Source organism: Hakea prostrata, chromosome 3 (genome assembly GCF_041222555.1).
Source record: "Hakea prostrata isolate BN-2017 chromosome 3, UWA_Hpros_2, whole genome shotgun sequence".
In the NCBI taxonomy this organism is placed as follows: Eukaryota; Viridiplantae; Streptophyta; class Magnoliopsida; order Proteales; family Proteaceae; genus Hakea; species Hakea prostrata.
The window spans coordinates 2,937,136-2,956,436 of record NC_142602.1 but is presented as its reverse complement, the minus strand read 5'-3'; the positions used below and the strand labels follow the sequence as shown (position 1 = coordinate 2,956,436).

Sequence of the window (19,301 nt, the reverse complement as noted above, 5' to 3'; positions counted from 1 at the left end):
ATGGTATCTAGAATACTAAAGGTTTTCCTATCAGTCATGTTCGAAGAATACTGCACTCAGAACACCATGATTTAAATGCTATGAACTTCATAGTTCCGAATTCGAACTTGTCTGTTCTACACCTCTACCAAAAAATATTCAAAATGGTTTCAGTTGTAGTGACATGTAAAAGTTCCAAAAGAGAGATCGAAACACAGCAGCACAAAGGAGCTTAAAAAGGCTGGTTACCCCCACCAAAAAACAACAAAGAGAGCTTAAAAAGGCATATGAATTGTTAAACAGATAACACTTATTTGAAATTATCAATTACAACTTTCAGATCAGGTAGGTACAGATTTCTCTATACCATATCGTACATAGGAATGTATGCTAATTCTTCTGTCCTTACCCATCCTTACCCATGGAAACCCCTTCATCTTTTCATGCACCTGCCATTCACAAAAATGAATTTTGGAAGATGAGAGATACAGTTATTTTCTTGACATAAAATAAGCACGAGTACCTACTAGCTTCAAGCTCAGAATTAACTTGAAATACTTGGAGAAAACATAGGCACCTGACTTGGGGTCCAGGAAGAACTGTATAGTTTATCTCAAATGAAAACTGCTACTTTTCTTGTTTGACTGAAGATTAAAACCCATTTTGTAGGAAACCCACAAACCCTAACTGACAGTCAAAAAGCATCTCCTCGAATAAAGGCAACTTCATTTAATCGGGACCTGGTTAGAAAATGCAAGGGACTGTGGCTTGCAATTTGATTTGTTGCAAATATGAGATGTTTCATGCCTGCAAGAACATGACAAGAAGATCACAACCATCCCTGTGCTTTTTTCAAGGTTGTCAAGGCGTTGCCTAGGCATCCTGGCCCATTTTCAGTCGCCTTGGCTTTCATTACCCACTATTGCCTTGTCGCCTTGACAACCTTGCTTTTGCTATCACATTTGACTACAATAAATATCTAAGCAGTCCACATATATATGCGTGACCCCATGGCTCATACATGGGGTAAGACTTTGACATTAAGTTGTCCTTCATGGTCCATAGCTTACAGTAAACCTGTCTAGGACTGGTCAAGCCTGTTGAAAATCAGAAGACACCATAGTCCTGGTACAGATGTCTTGCTCACTGAAAAATAATAATCAGCCTCCTTATATGAGTAATCTAATAGCAGTCACATAATTCTCAGTGACCTTATGCTTCAAATGTCATTACTAAAAAGGTAAACTGGCAGGGGTCGACATAAAACTTACATCTTGGTTTGTGATCCATAATAAGGGTTTTGCAACACATCATAGTGTCCACAACCATGATACAGCACGCGAATTGGGTTGTCCTTGCCATACTCTTGACCATATTCAGCTATGGATATGAGGTTGCCAGAGAACTTTTCCTTCATATAAACAGTGATGGGCATCCTGTGGTCAAATTCATGCATAAAGATCTCGTAAGGATCCGATTTAAGGAACATGGACTAGGCTGCATTTTCCTTGGTAGAGCGAATGTTGTCTACTTTATACAGCCATCCCAAAACCATTCAAATTGTTTGGACTGAGACGACCACTAAATACAAGGTTAAGAAAATAAAACATCTAACATGCAGATACTTCTTACCAATCACCCCAAAAAGAAAACATCCAAATACTTCTCATCTAGGTTATAGCCTTGATTGGATGGTGTATGGCTATCACCTGGAGCATCATGGCTTTAGGCAAAGACCACAAAGTGGTAACATACTAACCCTAAAGGGGTAGGACATCAGTTAAAACTCCCCATGGCAGAACACCTGACCCAACTCCTCGCTTTCCCCAAACCAAAACAGAGGGGGGGGAGTGGTAGTGCAATAGGAAACTACAGTTGCAGCATGATAAGCAGATAGAAAATCTTTTTGGGCTGCAAAAGTTACCAAGACCCAACCCTTCACTAGAATTACCAAGGTTGCAGTTACGAAAGAACTGTTACATTTGAAAATATAGGCTTACTGTAGCACATGGGAGGACATCAGCATCTCAGGTTCTCCTCCCCAAACATGAGGCTGCCTCATCTCTGCAATGTATTTATCAAAATCACCTTCAAGAAACCTACAAATTGCAAAGAATTTTCACTTCCTTAGAATGGAAAAGCAGTTATCTTTCTAACAACCTGGAGCCTAAATCTAGTTAAGCAACACTACATATTAAGGGATTTAACAGATTCCACCCTTATCAAACATCAACAATTATGAAGATCACCCATTTCTTTTAAATTGCATATTCTTAAAATTAGGGGATTCAAGAGCAAAGACATTTCCGTGTTGATGTGCATGAGCATCAAGAAAGATTATTGAAGGAAACTAACCATTCAGTGTCTTGACGCCTCTTAATGAATTCATCCACGACCTGACCACATCAAATGCATTTTTTATGAAGTAGAGTGGGAAAAAAGTGATTTTTACAAGACAAATAACAACGATAGAATAGGCAAACATTTCAACAACCTGTATCTTAGCAATCTATATTGAAAAACAAGCTGGCTTTAAGAAAACCAAAACAAGGGTCTTTTTTCTGTCTGGAAAAAACCAAGAGTTCAGCTGAATAAGATGAGACCACATCAAAGTCACCAGCAACAGTTAGCCAAGGACAGTTTGAACAGACTGAATTATCTGGAACGGGAACAAAATGAGCCTACTAGAAAAGTCACCAGCAACAGTTTGCCAAGGACAGTTTGAACAGACTGAATTATCTAGAATGGGTGGAAAGCACGAGACGAAGTACATAGTGGGGATCATACATCAATCTGTTGGGTATGGCTCATGCTTCACATTCAGTTGGCGACGGACACAGGTCCGGAGGCTGACCTAGTGGGGGTGTGGGGGCAGCGCCCTCGGGCTTGTAGAGGCCCTATATCACTGTCAGCCTCGGAGTTTCCTTTGCAGCTTGGGCTTGGGCCCAAGAATAGCTGTTGTGGTTTAGGGTTTCTGAGCGTATAGATATTCTATTGTAAAATAACACCTGTAAAGAGTTATTAAGAGCAGAAAATAGTGAAAACTTAAAATCTTGAAGGAACCCTACATTGGGGTGAACAAGGGTAAATCCGCGTCTCCTTCTTTCTTGTTTTTTGTTTGATAGTGTGTGATTGATCCCTCTAATCCCAACACAATCAAAGTACTCCCTAGTGATGGTGGAAAAAAAGGGTTTATGCCATACCTTAGCTCTCAGCTCATCTGCTAACTGTTTTTGGATGCTCTCACTTGGAGATGGTTTTCCTTCTCTCAAGCAAGCTCCTTGAACCACAGAACGGAACAAACATCTACCATCACCAGGTATGCCTGCAACAGAAGAACAGCAGAACACGCCAATCCTATATTAATAAAAATAATAGCAACAGATAGTCTTGCTTCAACCAACATACTTAAAAAAGGAACTGTAATCTGTTTCAACCTATTGTAAGAAAAAACTTATCAATACAAAATCTCAGTATTTACTGAAGCAATTAACTAGCATTCGTGACATCTAAGAAGAGCACATCAAAATTTATCGTGACACATTCACTTCTTGCACAAACACGCAAATTCAACACATCTCAGACACAAGTGCCTGTTTTCTGATATCCATTGTGAGCTGCTTTATGCAGAACAATTCGCAAGTATACTATTTCATAAAGATATTGTGATGAAGTTGAAAGAAACAAGTACGATTAATTAAAGAAACAACAAGCATGCCAGACCTGAGCCCCTATCCATAAGTATCACCTATAAATTATGAGGTGAAATGACAAAACCTCGATGCAAGGAGAGATAAATGGAGATGTTGGAGAAATGAGTTTACATTATACGACAAGAATAACCAGTAAAAATTCTCATTAGACATGACAAATGCACGAAACGAATCAATAGGAGAACAAATTCAGAAGAAAAGCATCCCGAAACAATTCAAACCAGAAGTAAGCAAGAAACAGATCTCATATTGACCCCAAAAAAAAAAAAGTATAGCGAAAATTTGAAGAACATCGTTACCGAACGGAAACTTCAAAGTCGACATAATTGAAGAATAACTGAAAATCGAACGTCAATACTGTTTCTTCTTTGCAACGGAAGAGAGGCATTTTCTTTTCTTTCCTTCTTCTCTTTGTGGTTCTATGCTTAGGGTTGAAAGCTCGTAGTGAATCTGAAGCGAGAGACGATAAGAAAACCGTAAAGAATCCTCCATAGTTGAGGTGTCGAGAACAGAGAATCATGCCGATTTTCGGCGCGAAATGATACCGTTGATGTGAGAGATGGACCGCTCCTGCTTCTGATTTCGAAACTTTCGAAGATTCTAGGAATCGGAATTTGAACTCACCTCCCCTTTCACTACATAAGTTACGGGTGGACTCACATTTAAGTATGGTAAAATAATTCAGAACCCAGTGGTTCACATAGGCCTTATACAGTATGTGTGGCAAAAACACATTAAGGGAGCGCTACAGGAAGGTGATTTGAACTCATCAGAGAACATTAATCAATTATCAAAGCACAGACCGCCCATAAACACGTGTCAATTCTGGGTGAAGATAGATTCAATAAAAAATGTACACTACACCCTCAATCCACCCAAGTACCTCTCACCATGCCTTTATTTTCAACTTATACTCTAGAAAACTATATATATATATATATATATATATAAAGAGGTAAGTATAGGCTTATACATAACTACTAGTAAAAGTGTCACGTGCAAATGCATGAGGTATTTATCAATCTTCATGTATTGGCCATAGAAATTGAATGGCCTATGTATAAGTGAACCTATTAACAACAACTAAAATTGAAATTTGGAGTAAAATTTAACTTTTAGATGTGTGATTTTGATTAAACGTTTTTATTGTAATATTAACATTTTTTGATTTTCAAAAAAAACTCTTCATATTCTCTTTGGTTGTTAATGATTTCTTTGAAAAATGAGAAGGGGATAAATTTATTCAAATAATTTCAATAATTTTAATTCATTATAGACATAATTTATTACTAATAGAAATGTCTAATTGGTCGAATACAGAGGGGTATTGGAAGGAGACGAAATGTAGCTGTGTCTCTTGAGTTCGTACTTTTATAATAGTAATATGATAATATGATATGATAGGCTGATAATTCATTCACATATAAGATTAAGACAATTTATACGCACTTCAACTACATCTTCAAAATAGTCCTTATATATAATTTAAATATACCATTAGGAGAACCAAACCTACATATCTAATAATATACTTGTAATTGCAGGTATTTTAAGGGGTCCAAGGAATGTAGGAAAGGATGTTGTTGCATAAAAATGGGGAGCTCATTTTTGGACAGCTTGGATGTTTTGATTACAAACTTACAGCACTGTATCAAGGTGTTAAAATCCATTATCTCCAAGTGGTAAGCAGCTTGGTCAGCTTAAGCAAGGTTCCAGTATCGAAACTTTATGGATGCAAAAAATTCTGGCTGGGAGACTCACCCACCATAGCCAAGTGTGCGACCCGAACCCGGATTAGTCAGGGCAAACCATTGGAATCCGGGATTAGCAACCAAAAAAAAAAATCCATTCTCTGCTTTCAGAATTCCTCTTGATCGAAACAGTTGTTTTCGACCCCGTATAAGACTTGGGCGAATTATACGGTTCCGTTGCAACTCTCAAGCCGTCAACTACTACTCCTGAAATACAACAACTCAATCCTCAGATAGGCATTTGATGGATGACTCAGCCGTAATATATTTCTCTTTCATTGAAAAAAACAACCTTACTATTTTTTTTCTTTTCCATTAAACTAAATATAGAATAAACATAAGAGAGAGAGAGAGAGAGAAAATTTAACTATAGAATAAACATAAGAGAGATAGAAATTTTAAATATAGAACAAACATAAGAGAGATAGAAAATTTCAGTATATATACGATCGACCGTGTTCTTCAAAGACACATAAGGGATTTCTAGGTCTGCATTTGCATTCACGATTTCTTTCTTTTCTTCCACAACAGATTGCGTTGATGGAAACAGGAAGCAAACGAAGACGACGACTCTTGCATGCCTGTGGTGTTTCAGCTTTCGCCATCGCTCACAAAACTTATGGTAGAGCAGAGGAGGTTCACGGGCCAATTGGCTCTGTTGCGCACAGATTAGCTTCTCTTTCGAAACCAATCGCCAGTTCAATGGCGTCGCAATGCTTGGCCATCATTTCCATGGCGGACGACCAGATAAACTCTGTAGAAAACGTGATAGAGACGCTGATCCCATCATCATCTCATGTTTTCGACAAGATCGAGTCTTTCGTTTATATCCCTGAGACCCTACCTGGGAAGTTCGATCATTTGATCGACGTGCTGATCAATCGGGTGCCTCTTTTACGGTTTGTATTAACCCTCATGATTTTGGCATTGAATTTCATTTTTGCTACGTTCATGGCGGACGATTCTGCGAAAGAGAAAGATATCATGGTCGACATTAACTGCAATGAGGATCAATTTGCACCCAAATCGGCTTCAATTAACAACCCTCCCCCAATTGAGGATGAAATTTTAAACAACGAGCCGTTTCCTTCTCTTCCTGTTTCCGATCCTCTTACAGGGCGTGAAGATGAGGCGATTTCCAAGTCATCAATGGACAAATCTCCTCCTGCTGTTGATCCCTTGGGTGATCAGCACAAGAACCCACCAACCGAAGCATTAGATAGCAAAGAAACAGGTCCAGAAATTGAGAGGGCTGGCGATAAAGGTGGCGACACCATGAAACAAATCAAGATCACCTACAAGGAAGTGCTTAAGAAGGGAAACAAAGGAGACGACGAAAAGAAAGAACGTTGTGTTGAAAAGGAGCCCCAGAAGCATAGGGTTTGATTTAAGTTGGGAGAGAAAGAGAAAACCGCCGGAGCAGCCATGGGAGGAGCCAAACCCAATGACATCGCAGTGAAGGAGTCACCAATTCTGGATTTGTTTGATGCTGGGTGGCATATGGCACAACAGGAGTTTAGGATACAAATTAGATCAATCCGAGGTTTTTTTTTAACTCGTGAATCCTGTTAGTAGACCACAAACTAATGTTGGGTACTATAATACTAAATATATATATTTAATCATATAATTAATATTTAATGACCAATTTTTTAATAATCGTATATTAACACACTGAATGTATTAAATAACCTTTGGAGGCATTTGGTATTTTCACGTTTGGTATTTTCACGTTTGAAATTTGAATATTTACTAGCACCTAATGTTGTTAGTTTCCTTGGGACCTACATGTAATATATTGCATTAAAAAGACCCAACATTAATTTACTCTCACGCAAAAAATTCTATATTTTTCATGGTTTCTTGTTTGTGATCCCAATTGATGGGGATCTTTTTTTAATTGTAATTTTATATATTTTTTTCTCTTACCTCGAATGATTTTATGCATGGAGAGGGCCTTGCTTTGCTAGTGTGTGCTGTATAAAATGCTTCAAGCGAAGTGGTGTGTACATTCTCCATCCCTGAAGTGCTAATGAACAATATATGGCACGACAGCCTTACTTGCTAGAAAGTCTGAAATGGGCCAACAATAATAACTTCGCCAATGTTGTGGATCAGATGGACTGTTTATCTCTATTGGACCTCATTTTGGATGCTAACACTCAAGTCCTATCACGATGACCTCAATAATGGAGGATATTAAAATTCTAGTGTTAGAGTTTAATTTTGTTTCTTTCTTTTTTGTTCTTGGGAAGGAAAATGGTTTTGCTCCCTCCCTAACTAGAAGGGCACTACCTCTTGAAGGTAGGATATTGTGGTCCATTTCCACTCCTTGAGCCATTGATCTTTGTATTCAAGCTTTTGCCTTCTAATGATTACCGGTTTACCAAAAAAATAATGATTTAGTGCATGAATTTTTTTAAGTTCATTTTTGTTATCCATTAAGAAGTTTCAGAGTTACTCAATTGACAATAACCAATAGAGTCTAGACCCTCTCTACCAGACTGCCCATCCACCTGTGTCCAGATGAATATGAGACCCACTACACTACTTTTACTTGTCATGTGGATCTTACACTTATGAGAGTATGAGTGAATGAATAGGGGGCAGTCTGAGTGGGGACGATCTCCCCTAATAACCGCCACCTCTTAGTGAAAGGTCGGATTCCACTCTCGCTTGTACCATACATATAATAAATAGATTGGACATATTGATGACGAATACATGATTGGACAGTCAGTTTAAAACCTAATTTTACAGTACGTAGAAGTGTAAAGGAAATTGCTCTGGATGCGTATACTTCACCCGAATCAGTGTCTGCAAGTTTTCCTTCACAGCGGTGGCAAGAACGTAACCTGAGAATCTTTAAACAACAGGAATCTCAAAGTTTCTTTCATTAACTAGGATGATATTCTACCAAAAGAAAAACTTAAGATGATAAACTTAAAAAAGCTTTGGATAACGTTAGTGAAAAATTTCTTGAGATATTGAAAGAAGATGAAGAAAGAAAGGCTCCATCAACGTCCAAAACACTTTGTTCTCTTCCAAAAAAAAGAAAAGTCTAAAAGACATTCTTGGGAGAAATTGACTTCAGCAAATTGAGATGAGATTTGGAGGTGTAGGATGTAATCAAAATTAAGAATTTCCTTTGGCGAGCTTGTAATGAAAGCCTGGCAACCTCAAAAGAATTACTCTAAGAGAGGGGAGAAGTTGGACGTCATATGCCGGGAGTGTGGTCAAGAGGAAGAGATGATTACTCATTGTCTTCTTCACTGTAATTTTGCTCGAGCAATATGGTTTGGATGCCCTGTTTCATGTAGAAGGATAGAGAGACGGCATGCAAGCATGGCCGAACGGCTTCTGGAATGGAAACATCTAAAATATTTGAATGTATCTGAGAGGGAAAGCGTCAAAAGCCTGGCCTCCTTCGTTTTGTGGGCTCTATGGAAAGCTAGGAATGAGAGAGTTGTTGGGGAGAAGAGATGGAATCTTCGTTTTGTGGGCTCTATGGAAAGCTAGGAATGGGAGAGTTGTTGAGGAGAAGAGATGGAATCTAATTGAAGTTATCCATGCTGCTGGATTTGCTTTTGCAGAATTCTGGGAGACTCGTGAAAAAAACCAGAATTTGTAGAAACAACAGAGGTACATCTGCTGCATAACAAGGGAAATGATTGGAGCCTGGAGGTGCCCTATTGATCCTTATGTAAAGCTCAACGTCGATGCTGCATGGAAGCCCAATAACAAAGGAGTGATGGGGATTATTTTCAAAGACAGAGAAGGGAAACCAATGGAAGCAGTTTCAATCCCAAGGACATTCAACTCAGCACTTGAAGGAGAAGCGCCTGCATTGAGAGCAGGTTTGTTACAGGCTTTGGCAAACTGCATCGACTACATTGAAGTAGAATTCAATTGTCAACAATTGGTTAACTCCATCTTAGATGTAAAATCCCCTGCCCAAATTGGATCTTGCCTATTGTGGAGGATATTAAGCATCTTTCCCACCAAGTTCTTAAGCTTTAGATTAAATTTTATCCCTAGAGGATCAAATATTGTAGCTAATCTTTTAGCACCGAAGGCATTCCCAGTTACAGGCCTGAGTTATTCGCCGTATTCTACAAATTGGTTTCTTGCGCTTTGCTCAGCTCTTCTTCCAGACTTGCTTTGAATGAAGTTGATTACCAAAAAAAGATAAATTATATTTTCCATTTCTATACAGCCCTAAATCAAACATCCTCCCAATATCACAAACCCCATTATGCTACCCACAAAACAAAACAAAACAAAAAAAAAAAGAAAGTGAAATGACTAGAACTTCCTTCCATTTCTCAATGAACAAACTCAAACCCATGGTTGCATTGGTCCCCTGTAGCATCTCATTCCTCATCAAGTAACGCTGGAGCCGTCATCCAAAACCCACCAAGCCTGAGACAAAGTTTGGCCAATTGGCTTATCTAGGGTATTCTCTATCCCATCACCCCTCAAATGATTTTCCCTTTTTTGGGTAAACACCCCACAAATGGTAAAGACTGAGTAACTCGTTCCATTCCAGCATCGGTAAAGGACAAACTCTTCTCTGAAAATAAAACCCTCCAGACAGAAAAATGGAGGGGCTAAAAAGGCTAAAAGAAGACAACAGAAATATACACATACACAGGCTTGTTAAAAGCAGGTCTAACACTGGGACACCGAATAGTTCTTGCTCTTCCATAGCGAGGCCCAAGCCTTACCCACCTTTCTAGATGTAGATTTACATAGTGGCTTTGCCTCTGGAACCTGAAGTGGAAGTTGAACCATAGTATCCTGAGGCGGCTGCTCTTTCTGAATGGGTAATGGATCTCGCTGACGTTGCTCCCTGAACAGCATCAAAAGTTTCTGTGCCTTGTCTTTCCCTCTTGCTGTTCCATTGACTGAGATTGAAACCAATGCAGGTATGACACCTTCTTGTAGAACCAATTCACAGCATTTTTCATCCCCAGTACACAAAATCAAAATGCAAGAGACAGCCTGCTCTTGTTCAAAGGCCTCACCCATATCTAGTACGGCAGAAAGTGCACTAATGAGGCCTGGGGTTGATGCAATCTCTCTCTTTCCTGAACTATTTGAGACCAAATTTATAAGGACAGAAATTGATTTTTCAGTCCATGTGCGATCTGGAGTGTCCTCAAAGAGAGCTTTAAGCCCTTCAATGATGCCAGCTGAGAGGAGTATGGGAATGTTTGTGGGATAAGTGGACAGATTGTAGAGGCAATGGAGGGCATCAAGCTTGCACTGGGCTTCCGATTCATTTCGGAGGAGATGGACCAAGAAGGGAATGGCTTGACATGAACCAATGATAGGTTTCGCTTCCTCAAGGCATGAGAGGTTCAGGTAGAGAGCTGTTGCAGACTTGTATCCCTGTGATGTGAGGATCATTTCTTCCAGCAATGGAATTACTCCAGCAGATAGCATCATTTCCTTGTTCCTGTAAAGAATAAATAAACAAATAAATACCCACTCTGCGTGTTGGTGACACACGAATCATTCAACTCAAAAAATTTGGACAAATAACTGTTAACAACCCCCCCCCCCCCCAAAGAAAAAAACAAAACAAAACAAAACACACACAAAAAAAAAGTTAGAAAGAGTGTATTGTTATTTGTTTCCCCTTTCAAAGAATAATAAATTAACACAGAAATTTTCTTAGCTGTGTAGAGGTCCACTTGATATGCAACATGATATTATGAACAGACTGCTTTACCACTAACAATGCTAAGGGTCGCATCAACTTAAGAGGATTGGCACCAAATATAGGGAAAAAAAATATGCATCCTACCAAGGAGACATCCTAAGCCACAAAATTTGATGCAATCACTGATCTGGTTAAATGATCTATGACATTCTTTTTGGTGGAAGATTAATTAGCATATGAACAAGGAATGGGAGATAACACGTCAAAGTTCCAACCTAGAATATCTGCTCACTGGATCTCAAACACATTTATGTTTGGCACAGCTCTGGAAGAGAGGCTGAATGTGGGTTATTCAATTCCTTCCATCCTGAGGTATTCACTTATAAACATTCACTGTAGGTCCAGTTCTAGTAATACGCTACAGCCACTACTACATGTTTTAATGAAAATAGCAGCCTCCATGACTGGACACTGACAAGGAACTAACCATTAGCAGCCACCAGCTAAATTAGTTGGCCTTAAAGTTCAGGACAAAGCTACTGCAATTATCAATATTAAAATAGCCATCAGGAGTAAGGGATTTATCTTTTTCATTGTAACAATGAGGCAGTAGCCTCACAGCATGGCTACTGATACATTAACTTGGAAAAGAATTTACAGATGAAACATGGTATTTCTTTGTAGTTGAAGAGCGAATACCAAGGTAAGTGATTCATCCAAAAAATATACCAAGATACATTACTTTAGGAAGTAAAAATCAGCAAAAGAAAGAAAGGTGCATAATATTTGGCACTGTTTTAATGAAACAATGACGGAAAAAAAAGTTTTAAAAAACCTACAGAAGGTAACAAACAAACCTGTTATTGTTAACAGCTAGATTGAAGAGAGCCATAGCTCCAACCTCCTGTGCCTTCTCATTACCCTGACAGACAGCTGCCTCTAGAAACTTCACCAGAGCCTCAACAAAACCATTGGCTCCCATACAAATCCTGGCTTCTTCATCATCCTTCAGCAGTATACGTACTTGTTCCACTACTTTGTATTGACTCTTTGTGTCTCCTTTTCCATCCAATATGGCCAGTAAGCTGTGGTACCTTTGAGCAATGTCAGTGTCATCATCTTCTTCTGGGCAAGATACATTTTCCACTTCTTGTCTTTCCCGTTCATCAACAGCACACTCTTCCAGAGGTACCACTTTAACACCTTTCAACTTGCAGGAGCTAACACTCTCCATGGACTTTGAATTTGCATATTCTGATTCAGATAATGCCAGCCTCCAGTAGTTAAGATCAAGAGACTCTGGGGGCCCATCAGGAACAGGGACCCCATTATGTTCGCACCAACTAGCAACAAGACCCTTAACACTGTAATTTGGAGTTAAAGAAACATGAGAAAGCTGCTGCTGAGTCTTGGGGCAAGTTCTGTGCCCATCACTAAGCCATTTCTCAATGCAGATCCGCTCATATGTCTGCCCAGATGATATAATTACTGGGTTATACATGAGTTGCAATGATATCGGACATCTCAACTCTTCAGGTGGCACTGGCATTTGCCCAGACGTCCGAATATTTGACTTAAAATTGAAGGAACTAAGTCTCGAGAACTGTCGATCAAAGGCCCGGCCATTACCCAAAGCCCCAATGCCATCCTCTAAGGAACCCTGGACAGTCGGGGAACATGGCCCTGATCCCTGAGAATCATTATCATCTGAGAACTCATTTCTGAACAGCTTGGAGTACTTCCTCATAAGATGTAAGAGGTAAGCGACAATGGATTCCTTCCGCTTGTCTTCCTCAGCTCGTGCTCTTTCAATGAGCTTCTTGAGAGCTCTTCTCTCTGTGAGGGCTGTCCTTGAAGATGTAATGCCAAGCTTAGATGCAGCTTGGTGAAAGATTTCAAGCTCATTATTGTCATTACAATTGCTGTAAAATTTTCTCTCCTGCTGAAGCAATGTAATCAGTTCATCACCAATTTGCTTCTCTAATGAATCGACAGAGAATGCGGTCTCTTCAAGTACAGTGACAACGTCTGAAATCTGAAAGGATATGATCCAGAGAGACTTAAAGTTAATTCAATGACTCTATTCTTTGGCTACATTTAACAACAAAAAAAGAAGACTGTAAATAATCTGATTCTAAAGGCATTCCCTCATCTATAAAAAGGAATAAATAATAGAAAACTGGACCCAGTCCCAAGACAAGAAAAAGGAAAATTAACATCAATTGCAGAAAGGTTGCAAACATGAAAATCCTTGAAAAAAATGAAAAGAAAAGCAATTGTTCTTCACTATGATTGAGCTTCAGATATTCAAGAGAACAACATATGGTGTTAAATCAGGCAGTCAGCCAAAGGCTAGGACCATAATCTACAGCAGATAACTTCACCATGGCTATCTCCCTCATCTCCCCCTTCTTTTTCCTTCTTTCTACTTTTCTTTCTGCACCAGCTCCAGAAGAAGAAAAAAAAAGACACAATTTTGCATTACTAAGGAGGATAAGTTCCCTAGGATTTCGTAGACACATGCATATCATCCTCTAAAGGAGATGACATGGAGAATTTACTATCCCTTCTGAGACAAGAAGCATCTCCAGGCCCAAATACACAAATGGAACCAGAGCTGGTATAATTTCAGAAGCCACCCCAACTAAAAGAGAGATTCTCATGACAAAACACGTTGATTGATGCCCCTCTATTAGGTCACTCACAAGACCTGAAAAAAGCAGTCATCGACTGCCAAATAAGGCAATATGTCCTCTTTCTTAATGGCTTTGTTGGTTCACGTACATCTTCTAATGATTCAAGTAAAGCTAGTCTTTCTTGTTTTCAGGATGAGCAGATCACTACGTGCTACCAGCCTTTGTCAACTGAGCAGGGCTCCCCTTGTTACCACTCAGGCTGGGATAGAATCACTATTGACCTATCTTAGTCTACTGACACAAGATCCCTCTCAATAGAAGGGATATTCTTTTCTCCCACCCCCAACAAAAGAAAGACAAAAAGGATGAGCGTCCACCCAAACAAAATTGGCTCTCTTGGCTCCTTATGGCATGGCCGACTTGCTCTACACTCTAACTCCTTGTCTGCAGTCCTATAAAAGGCCATCTTTCTCAGAGAAGGCACATAGAACTAAACCAATCCATCATAAATTCTTGACATACTATTTGAACCACAGAATATTTAGCATCAGTAGGGTCAACCTTGGCAACTTTGGGCTCAACTTTCAATTTCACCAAGCTAAGCCTTAGGCTCAACCGAATTCAAAGTCATTAGTCATTAAGTGCATAACCTAGCCTGCCTGAGTTTCACCCATAGTTCGAAATCCCACTCTATTGATATTTAGGCGAGGTCCAAAGGATGTGCTAAGTTGAAACTGAAAATTGCAATTTTCAGAACATTCTCTCTGGAAAAATGCATCTTATCGAAAGTATGATTACTAAAGCAATTTACACCCCAAATAGCCAAGCAAAACTCATAAAAAAGAAGTACAGTGCTCTGGCAAAATTTGGTTTAAAATCCGGTCTTGCCAAAATGACCTTCCAAATATTTAATACTATCGTTGCATATCCCCTAGCAATCAAGCACAATGACATGAAGCTGAAAGTACAATCCATGTACAAAACCAAACTGCTTTCAGCCTAAATAAACAACAAGTAACTCGAACTGACTTATAAATGTAAGGAAGGATAATTACCTGGGAACCAATTGATTGCGGGACAATGTCTTCAACACGCCGGAGACAATCAGCAAGAGCACCCCTTACCTTCTCAAATTTTAACTGAACAGAGTCCCCTGTTATAGCCTGTGCAATAAAATAGATGAAATTCATGAAACATTCACAATAGATGTTCAAACTGATCTAAGTTGTTTCTACCCAGGAAAAGACAAACTACTTTCCCTTAAAAGGTGCAATTGAAAGCAGATAAGTTCGTCCATTTATAAAACAAAATATATCTCCATTTCAACACAGTTCTTAGTCTCAACTGAGCTATCTCAGTTTCAAGCCCGCCCAAGAGAAAACCTTGGGTTAAAACAGGATTGATTCAGGTTTCAACCATGTTCACCAAAACCAAACATTGCCAAGCAGCCCAAGCCATTACCTTTTTGGCTTATACATTCACTAAGTACATCCAGACCTGTTTATTTCAACAAGTTTCAACCAACAGCTTGAGGTGGTGCAAGTGTCGACACCGGCCAGGAGGATTTGGCCAAGAACTATGATATTCCCCCCAGATCACTTCATTGATCACCACTCCCCTGCACTCACAGACACATTTCAACCCTTCTACAATTTGAATTTGTCACTAGAACTTGAAGGTAATGGTTTTTTTTCCCCAATCTAATTTTTTGAAGAACTAACATACAGACATCAGAGTTCCAATTCAACTTTTTACACGTTAGATAGATAGCTTCATGAGTCGGTTTTTTTCCCCTAAATGTATGGTGGCTATGAGGGTGCCTATGGTGAGTCTTCTTCTTCATTCCCAACTCAAGAGTATGAGGTGGGTCCGGTGTTAGTGTCATCTTCATATATAGTCCTCATTATTTGTGGCAGCTCCACCCAGTTCCAGTTTATTGGCCCATAGTCATCCCCTTGATTGTTATACCTTTGGAACATTGATAATGGTAATTATAGGTGGGTTTTCATGGAGTAGATCTAGGACCAAAATATTTCATGGGACGACTATGTGCTGCATCCAGAGGAACACTACAAATTGTTCAGTCAGACACAGCTGGTAGAACAGACCCACCAAAAAAACTCTATGTGGAATTGAGTAGTAAGTGTTGTATTCCTTATGTGCCTAACTTAATATATGTTTAATTGATTTAATTATATTTATACATTTCTGTTAGCTAAGTTATATGCACATATTATTGTTTAAAATAGGCTAGTATACTGAAAATTCAGTGCACAAACTGGGTTCCAAACCACAGTTTTAGGTGGATGGCCTTTGAATAAATCAATTCATGCTAAAATGTTAAAACAGACAACATTAAAAGGACAACACCATTTATGGGCGTTGAAACCTGCATTTCAATTTTGCCCCCCTCCCTCCCCCCCCCAAAAAAAAAAAAAAAGAAGATCCAGCATTTAGACTAGGTTTTGGTCAAAACCTGAAGTATCTAGGATTTGATAAGGTTTGAAACTGTATTTAGAACCTTGCGTTTCACCAGTGACCGTGTGTGTCAAATGAATCCAAGCTGTCCTACCTCATGAGTGCAAGGACGCAGAAAAAGTTTAAAAGAAATAACTTATTTAATAATTAAATAAGGGGAAAGAAAAAAAAGAGTAAGAAAGTTTTCTATAAAGATTAGTTATCAGCAGAACACTAGCACCAACATAAATATGTTTGTCAGTATAGACAAAACTGATGGCAGAAAAGCAGACGGGAAAAAAAAAATTTCCCCATTACAACAGGAGCAAACTTGTTACCTAACGTTCAAAACCTCATTTTAAATCACAAACTAATTGGAGAACAGAAGCTCAAGTGAGAAAAAATGGAAGATGCTAGCCATCAAAATAGTAGACATAACGAAAGCATGAGTGAAAGTATTGACCGAAATGATTACTAACATGAAGATAGCTATATACAATGGCAGAAATTTTACCAGGTAAAGTTTACTGCATCCTGAGCAATGCTGAAGAAGATTCTTCACTTTCTCAAGTGAAACATGTAACGAACATAAGGCCTGGATGCCTGACTTGCTCCTGGGCCTTGCTGCCTCTATTTCAGGAAAAAATTCCAATACCTTGCAAAGAATTGCAGAAAGTTTTCGGCACATTCCTCCATGTAACTGCATGTATCACAGATTTTAAAATCATCAACCTGATTCAATTAAAAGCAATATCTCTCTGAAAATGCATGTTCTGAGTCTTATGATAAGTAAATTATGGAATAGTTGAAAGTGCTATAATTCCAATGTTACTCTATACAATTGTAGGAAGTATGAATTTGTCAACTTCTCTTTTAAAATAAGAAGTTTTCAAACAGCTTCAAATGATTCCTAGTACATTGATTTATTCCGCAGTTACATCAGAACCAATGATCTCACCACCAAAGACTATTAGCCTATGCCTTCCCTAGTAAGAAAATGCAAAGAGGATGGAGAAGTCACTGATAATCGAAAAGAAGACCAACTTCACTGAAGCCACAAGTAAAAGACCCTAAATCATTAACCATAAAACTTAATCAATGAACCTTAAAGCTCAAGATTATTAACACCTATTGCACCCAGGGGAACGTGAACCCTCATTGGAAAACCATCATTAACTCATGAAATAAGAACCATGAATCCGAAACTATAAAAAAATATACCTTAATCCTTATAATCAGTTTTGGTTATCATGTATCTCTTGTTAAAGATTACTCTACCCCTTTAAAAAATAAAAACATTTAGGGCGAAAGAAAACTGTCAGACAATGTATTGGAAGCGGATGCCAGTTTATTGCTGGACTGAAATATATCCCCAGGAAAAACTCGCCAGAGAGTGGAGCTGCAAAAAAACAACAGGAGAACACAGAGAAAACCCCAGTTTCCTTAATGAAATCAATGACTCGTATATTCCCTTCAATATCAACAGTCAGAAGACACCATCACACTGCCACGGGTGCAACACTGGTTCTAATTAGTTTTGTGAAACACTCATTCCATTTACTCCTGCTAGTCCATTAAACAAGGCCACCCTTAATAAACATATTATAAAACCCTAAAGATAAACAATGGTCAACAAGAAAGTTAACTAGAGGTACCATTGCTCTGTCTTTCATATTTAATCAACAAACAAGCTTTTGTATCATTTTAAAAGTCTTTGATATAATGTAAATCCTGGATAACCGAAACAGGTAAGATATATGGACATTTATGTTATTAAATGAGCCCAAGACACAGGAAACGCCTCCACATAGTAAACAAGCTAATGATGATTACATAAAGTTAAATCGCAGAACAAGTTTCCCTTTGACGAGAAATCTATACCTTGGCATCGCCAGCAGCAAAAACACTTTCTTCAACCTCAGCAACATCCATAATTCCTGATCAATGATGCATTCACAACTTTATTTCTGCTCAGAAAGGGAACGAGAATCAAAATTAATGACTTGCAAGAAAATTTTAAAAACTTCCACCAACACTATTTTCAGAAGCCAGGCAGACTCCATAGCACTGTAAATTCAATTAGGAAACAAAAATTTTAAGTCTAATGATTTCTTATCACTTTATTCAGCATCTCCAATTATAATTGGATGACGCATTAGGGTTAATTGGATCACTGCATCAGATACCTCCAATACATACATCTCGAATCCAACATTTCATATAACATTCTGGGTTTCCAGGAAAATGTACTATCTGCATCGAGATCCCAAATATAACAAAAAGATGCAGAGATTACGATATGACAGTGGCTGGGATTTATCTAAAACATAACAATGAAATGCGATTTCTTTCAAATTAACGAATTTCAGGAAGAACATTAAAAGGCAAAAAAAAAAACAAGAACCCAAACCTTCAATAATGGGGGGAAAGAACAGTTGACTGCTAGTTGAATACTACCAGAGAAACAAGAGCAACACTACACAAGAGAGCCCTCGGAAGAAGAACTAGAAATGACATGAGCACGGGAATGAAAGCAGAGCAATAGAATGCATATTTCGGAAGCATACCAACAAATACATGATTTTCCAAGGAGGTTTCATCTCAGGTAATTGACAGATCTCAACGAACAAATACGAACAATTAGGGCTTCAACCATTATCTGTTTTCCATCTCATTCCGATTGAAATCCTGTAGTCGTTAACGGGGATTCCGATCTGCAGTTTCGCTGAACGAATTAATCGAAGTTGGCGGAAACAAAGGTACGCTAGGCTGTTTTTTTTTTTCTGGAGCAAGGACTCAGGAGAAATGCAAATGAAATAATAAAATGGAAGATTTGTTACTGAGACATGATTGGAGAAACTAATTTTTGCTTTTTCTGTAAGAACTAAATATATATTAAAAGATATGGCGAAATCTAAGATTCTAAATCAATATCTCTCTTACTAGTTTCATCAAATTTTTTATTAATTTTGATTTTTTTCTTCGAAACAAATCTTGAATCGTACGCGATGACTAATACTGGATTGGGCGGGATTGGAATTCTTGCCCGCTTTTGCCTCCCAGATGATCGGCCGACAATTGCCGACCTTCGCGGTTG

At 38.6% G+C, this 19,301-nt stretch overlaps 3 protein-coding genes across 4 annotated transcripts; 1 reads left to right on the top strand and 2 right to left on the bottom strand.

Moving 5' to 3' along the window:
• Nucleotides 1-234: 234 nt before the first annotated feature.
• Nucleotides 235-3,810, bottom strand: LOC149020028 (OVARIAN TUMOR DOMAIN-containing deubiquitinating enzyme 4-like). The gene is made up of 6 exons (XM_089146903.1): nt 3,703-3,810; nt 3,183-3,304; nt 2,335-2,375; nt 1,980-2,078; nt 1,251-1,415; nt 235-428 (listed from the first exon to the last, which is right to left on the bottom strand). Exons 1-6 carry the CDS (start codon nt 3,716-3,718, stop codon nt 413-415), a joined length of 459 nt encoding a protein of 152 aa, XP_089003029.1. The 5' UTR covers nt 3,719-3,810; the 3' UTR covers nt 235-412.
• A 2,066-nt stretch (nt 3,811-5,876) lies between these two features.
• On the top strand, nt 5,877-6,990 carry LOC149020027 (uncharacterized). Its single transcript, XM_089146862.1, has one exon. The coding sequence runs from the start codon at nt 5,984-5,986 to the stop codon at nt 6,827-6,829; it is 846 nt and encodes a 281-aa protein (XP_089002988.1). The 5' UTR covers nt 5,877-5,983; the 3' UTR covers nt 6,830-6,990.
• A 2,970-nt stretch (nt 6,991-9,960) lies between these two features.
• Nucleotides 9,961-19,240, bottom strand: LOC149020026 (ARM repeat superfamily protein). Of its 2 annotated transcripts, none has more exons than XM_089148041.1 (6): nt 18,615-19,240; nt 18,086-18,171; nt 16,719-16,904; nt 14,803-14,910; nt 11,969-13,146; nt 9,961-10,904 (listed from the first exon to the last, which is right to left on the bottom strand). In XM_089148041.1, exons 2-6 carry the CDS (start codon nt 18,134-18,136, stop codon nt 10,115-10,117), a joined length of 2,313 nt encoding a protein of 770 aa, XP_089004167.1. In that variant the 5' UTR covers nt 18,137-18,171; nt 18,615-19,240; the 3' UTR covers nt 9,961-10,114. The 2 variants fall into 2 exon arrangements, with proteins under 2 accessions (XP_089004167.1, XP_089004166.1); XM_089148040.1 differs by having other exon boundaries at nt 18,772-19,239.
• Between the last annotated feature and the right edge of the window lie 61 nt (nt 19,241-19,301).

Bases quoted from the DNA above. Each gene is read 5' to 3' on its own strand.
- LOC149020028 (XM_089146903.1), bottom strand. The intron at 2,376-3,182 runs GTATGGCATAAA...TGATGTGGTCAG, and splicing joins CAGATGAGCTGAGAGCTAAG to GTCGTGGATGAATTCATTAA. The intron at 1,416-1,979 runs GTAAGCCTATAT...ATTTGACCACAG, and splicing joins ATGTCCTCCCATGTGCTACA to GATGCCCATCACTGTTTATA.
- LOC149020027 (XM_089146862.1), top strand. From the start codon at position 5,984: ATGGAAACAGGAAGCAAACGAAGACGACGACTCTTGCATGCCTGTGGT.
- LOC149020026 (XM_089148041.1), bottom strand. From the start codon at position 18,136: ATGGATGTTGCTGAGGTTGAAGAAAGTGTTTTTGCTGCTGGCGATGCC. The intron at 16,905-18,085 runs GTATAGATTTCT...TGATACATGCAG, and splicing joins TTGCTGCTGGCGATGCCAAG to TTACATGGAGGAATGTGCCG. The intron at 14,911-16,718 runs GTAAAATTTCTG...TTTATTGCACAG, and splicing joins GATGCAGTAAACTTTACCTG to GCTATAACAGGGGACTCTGT.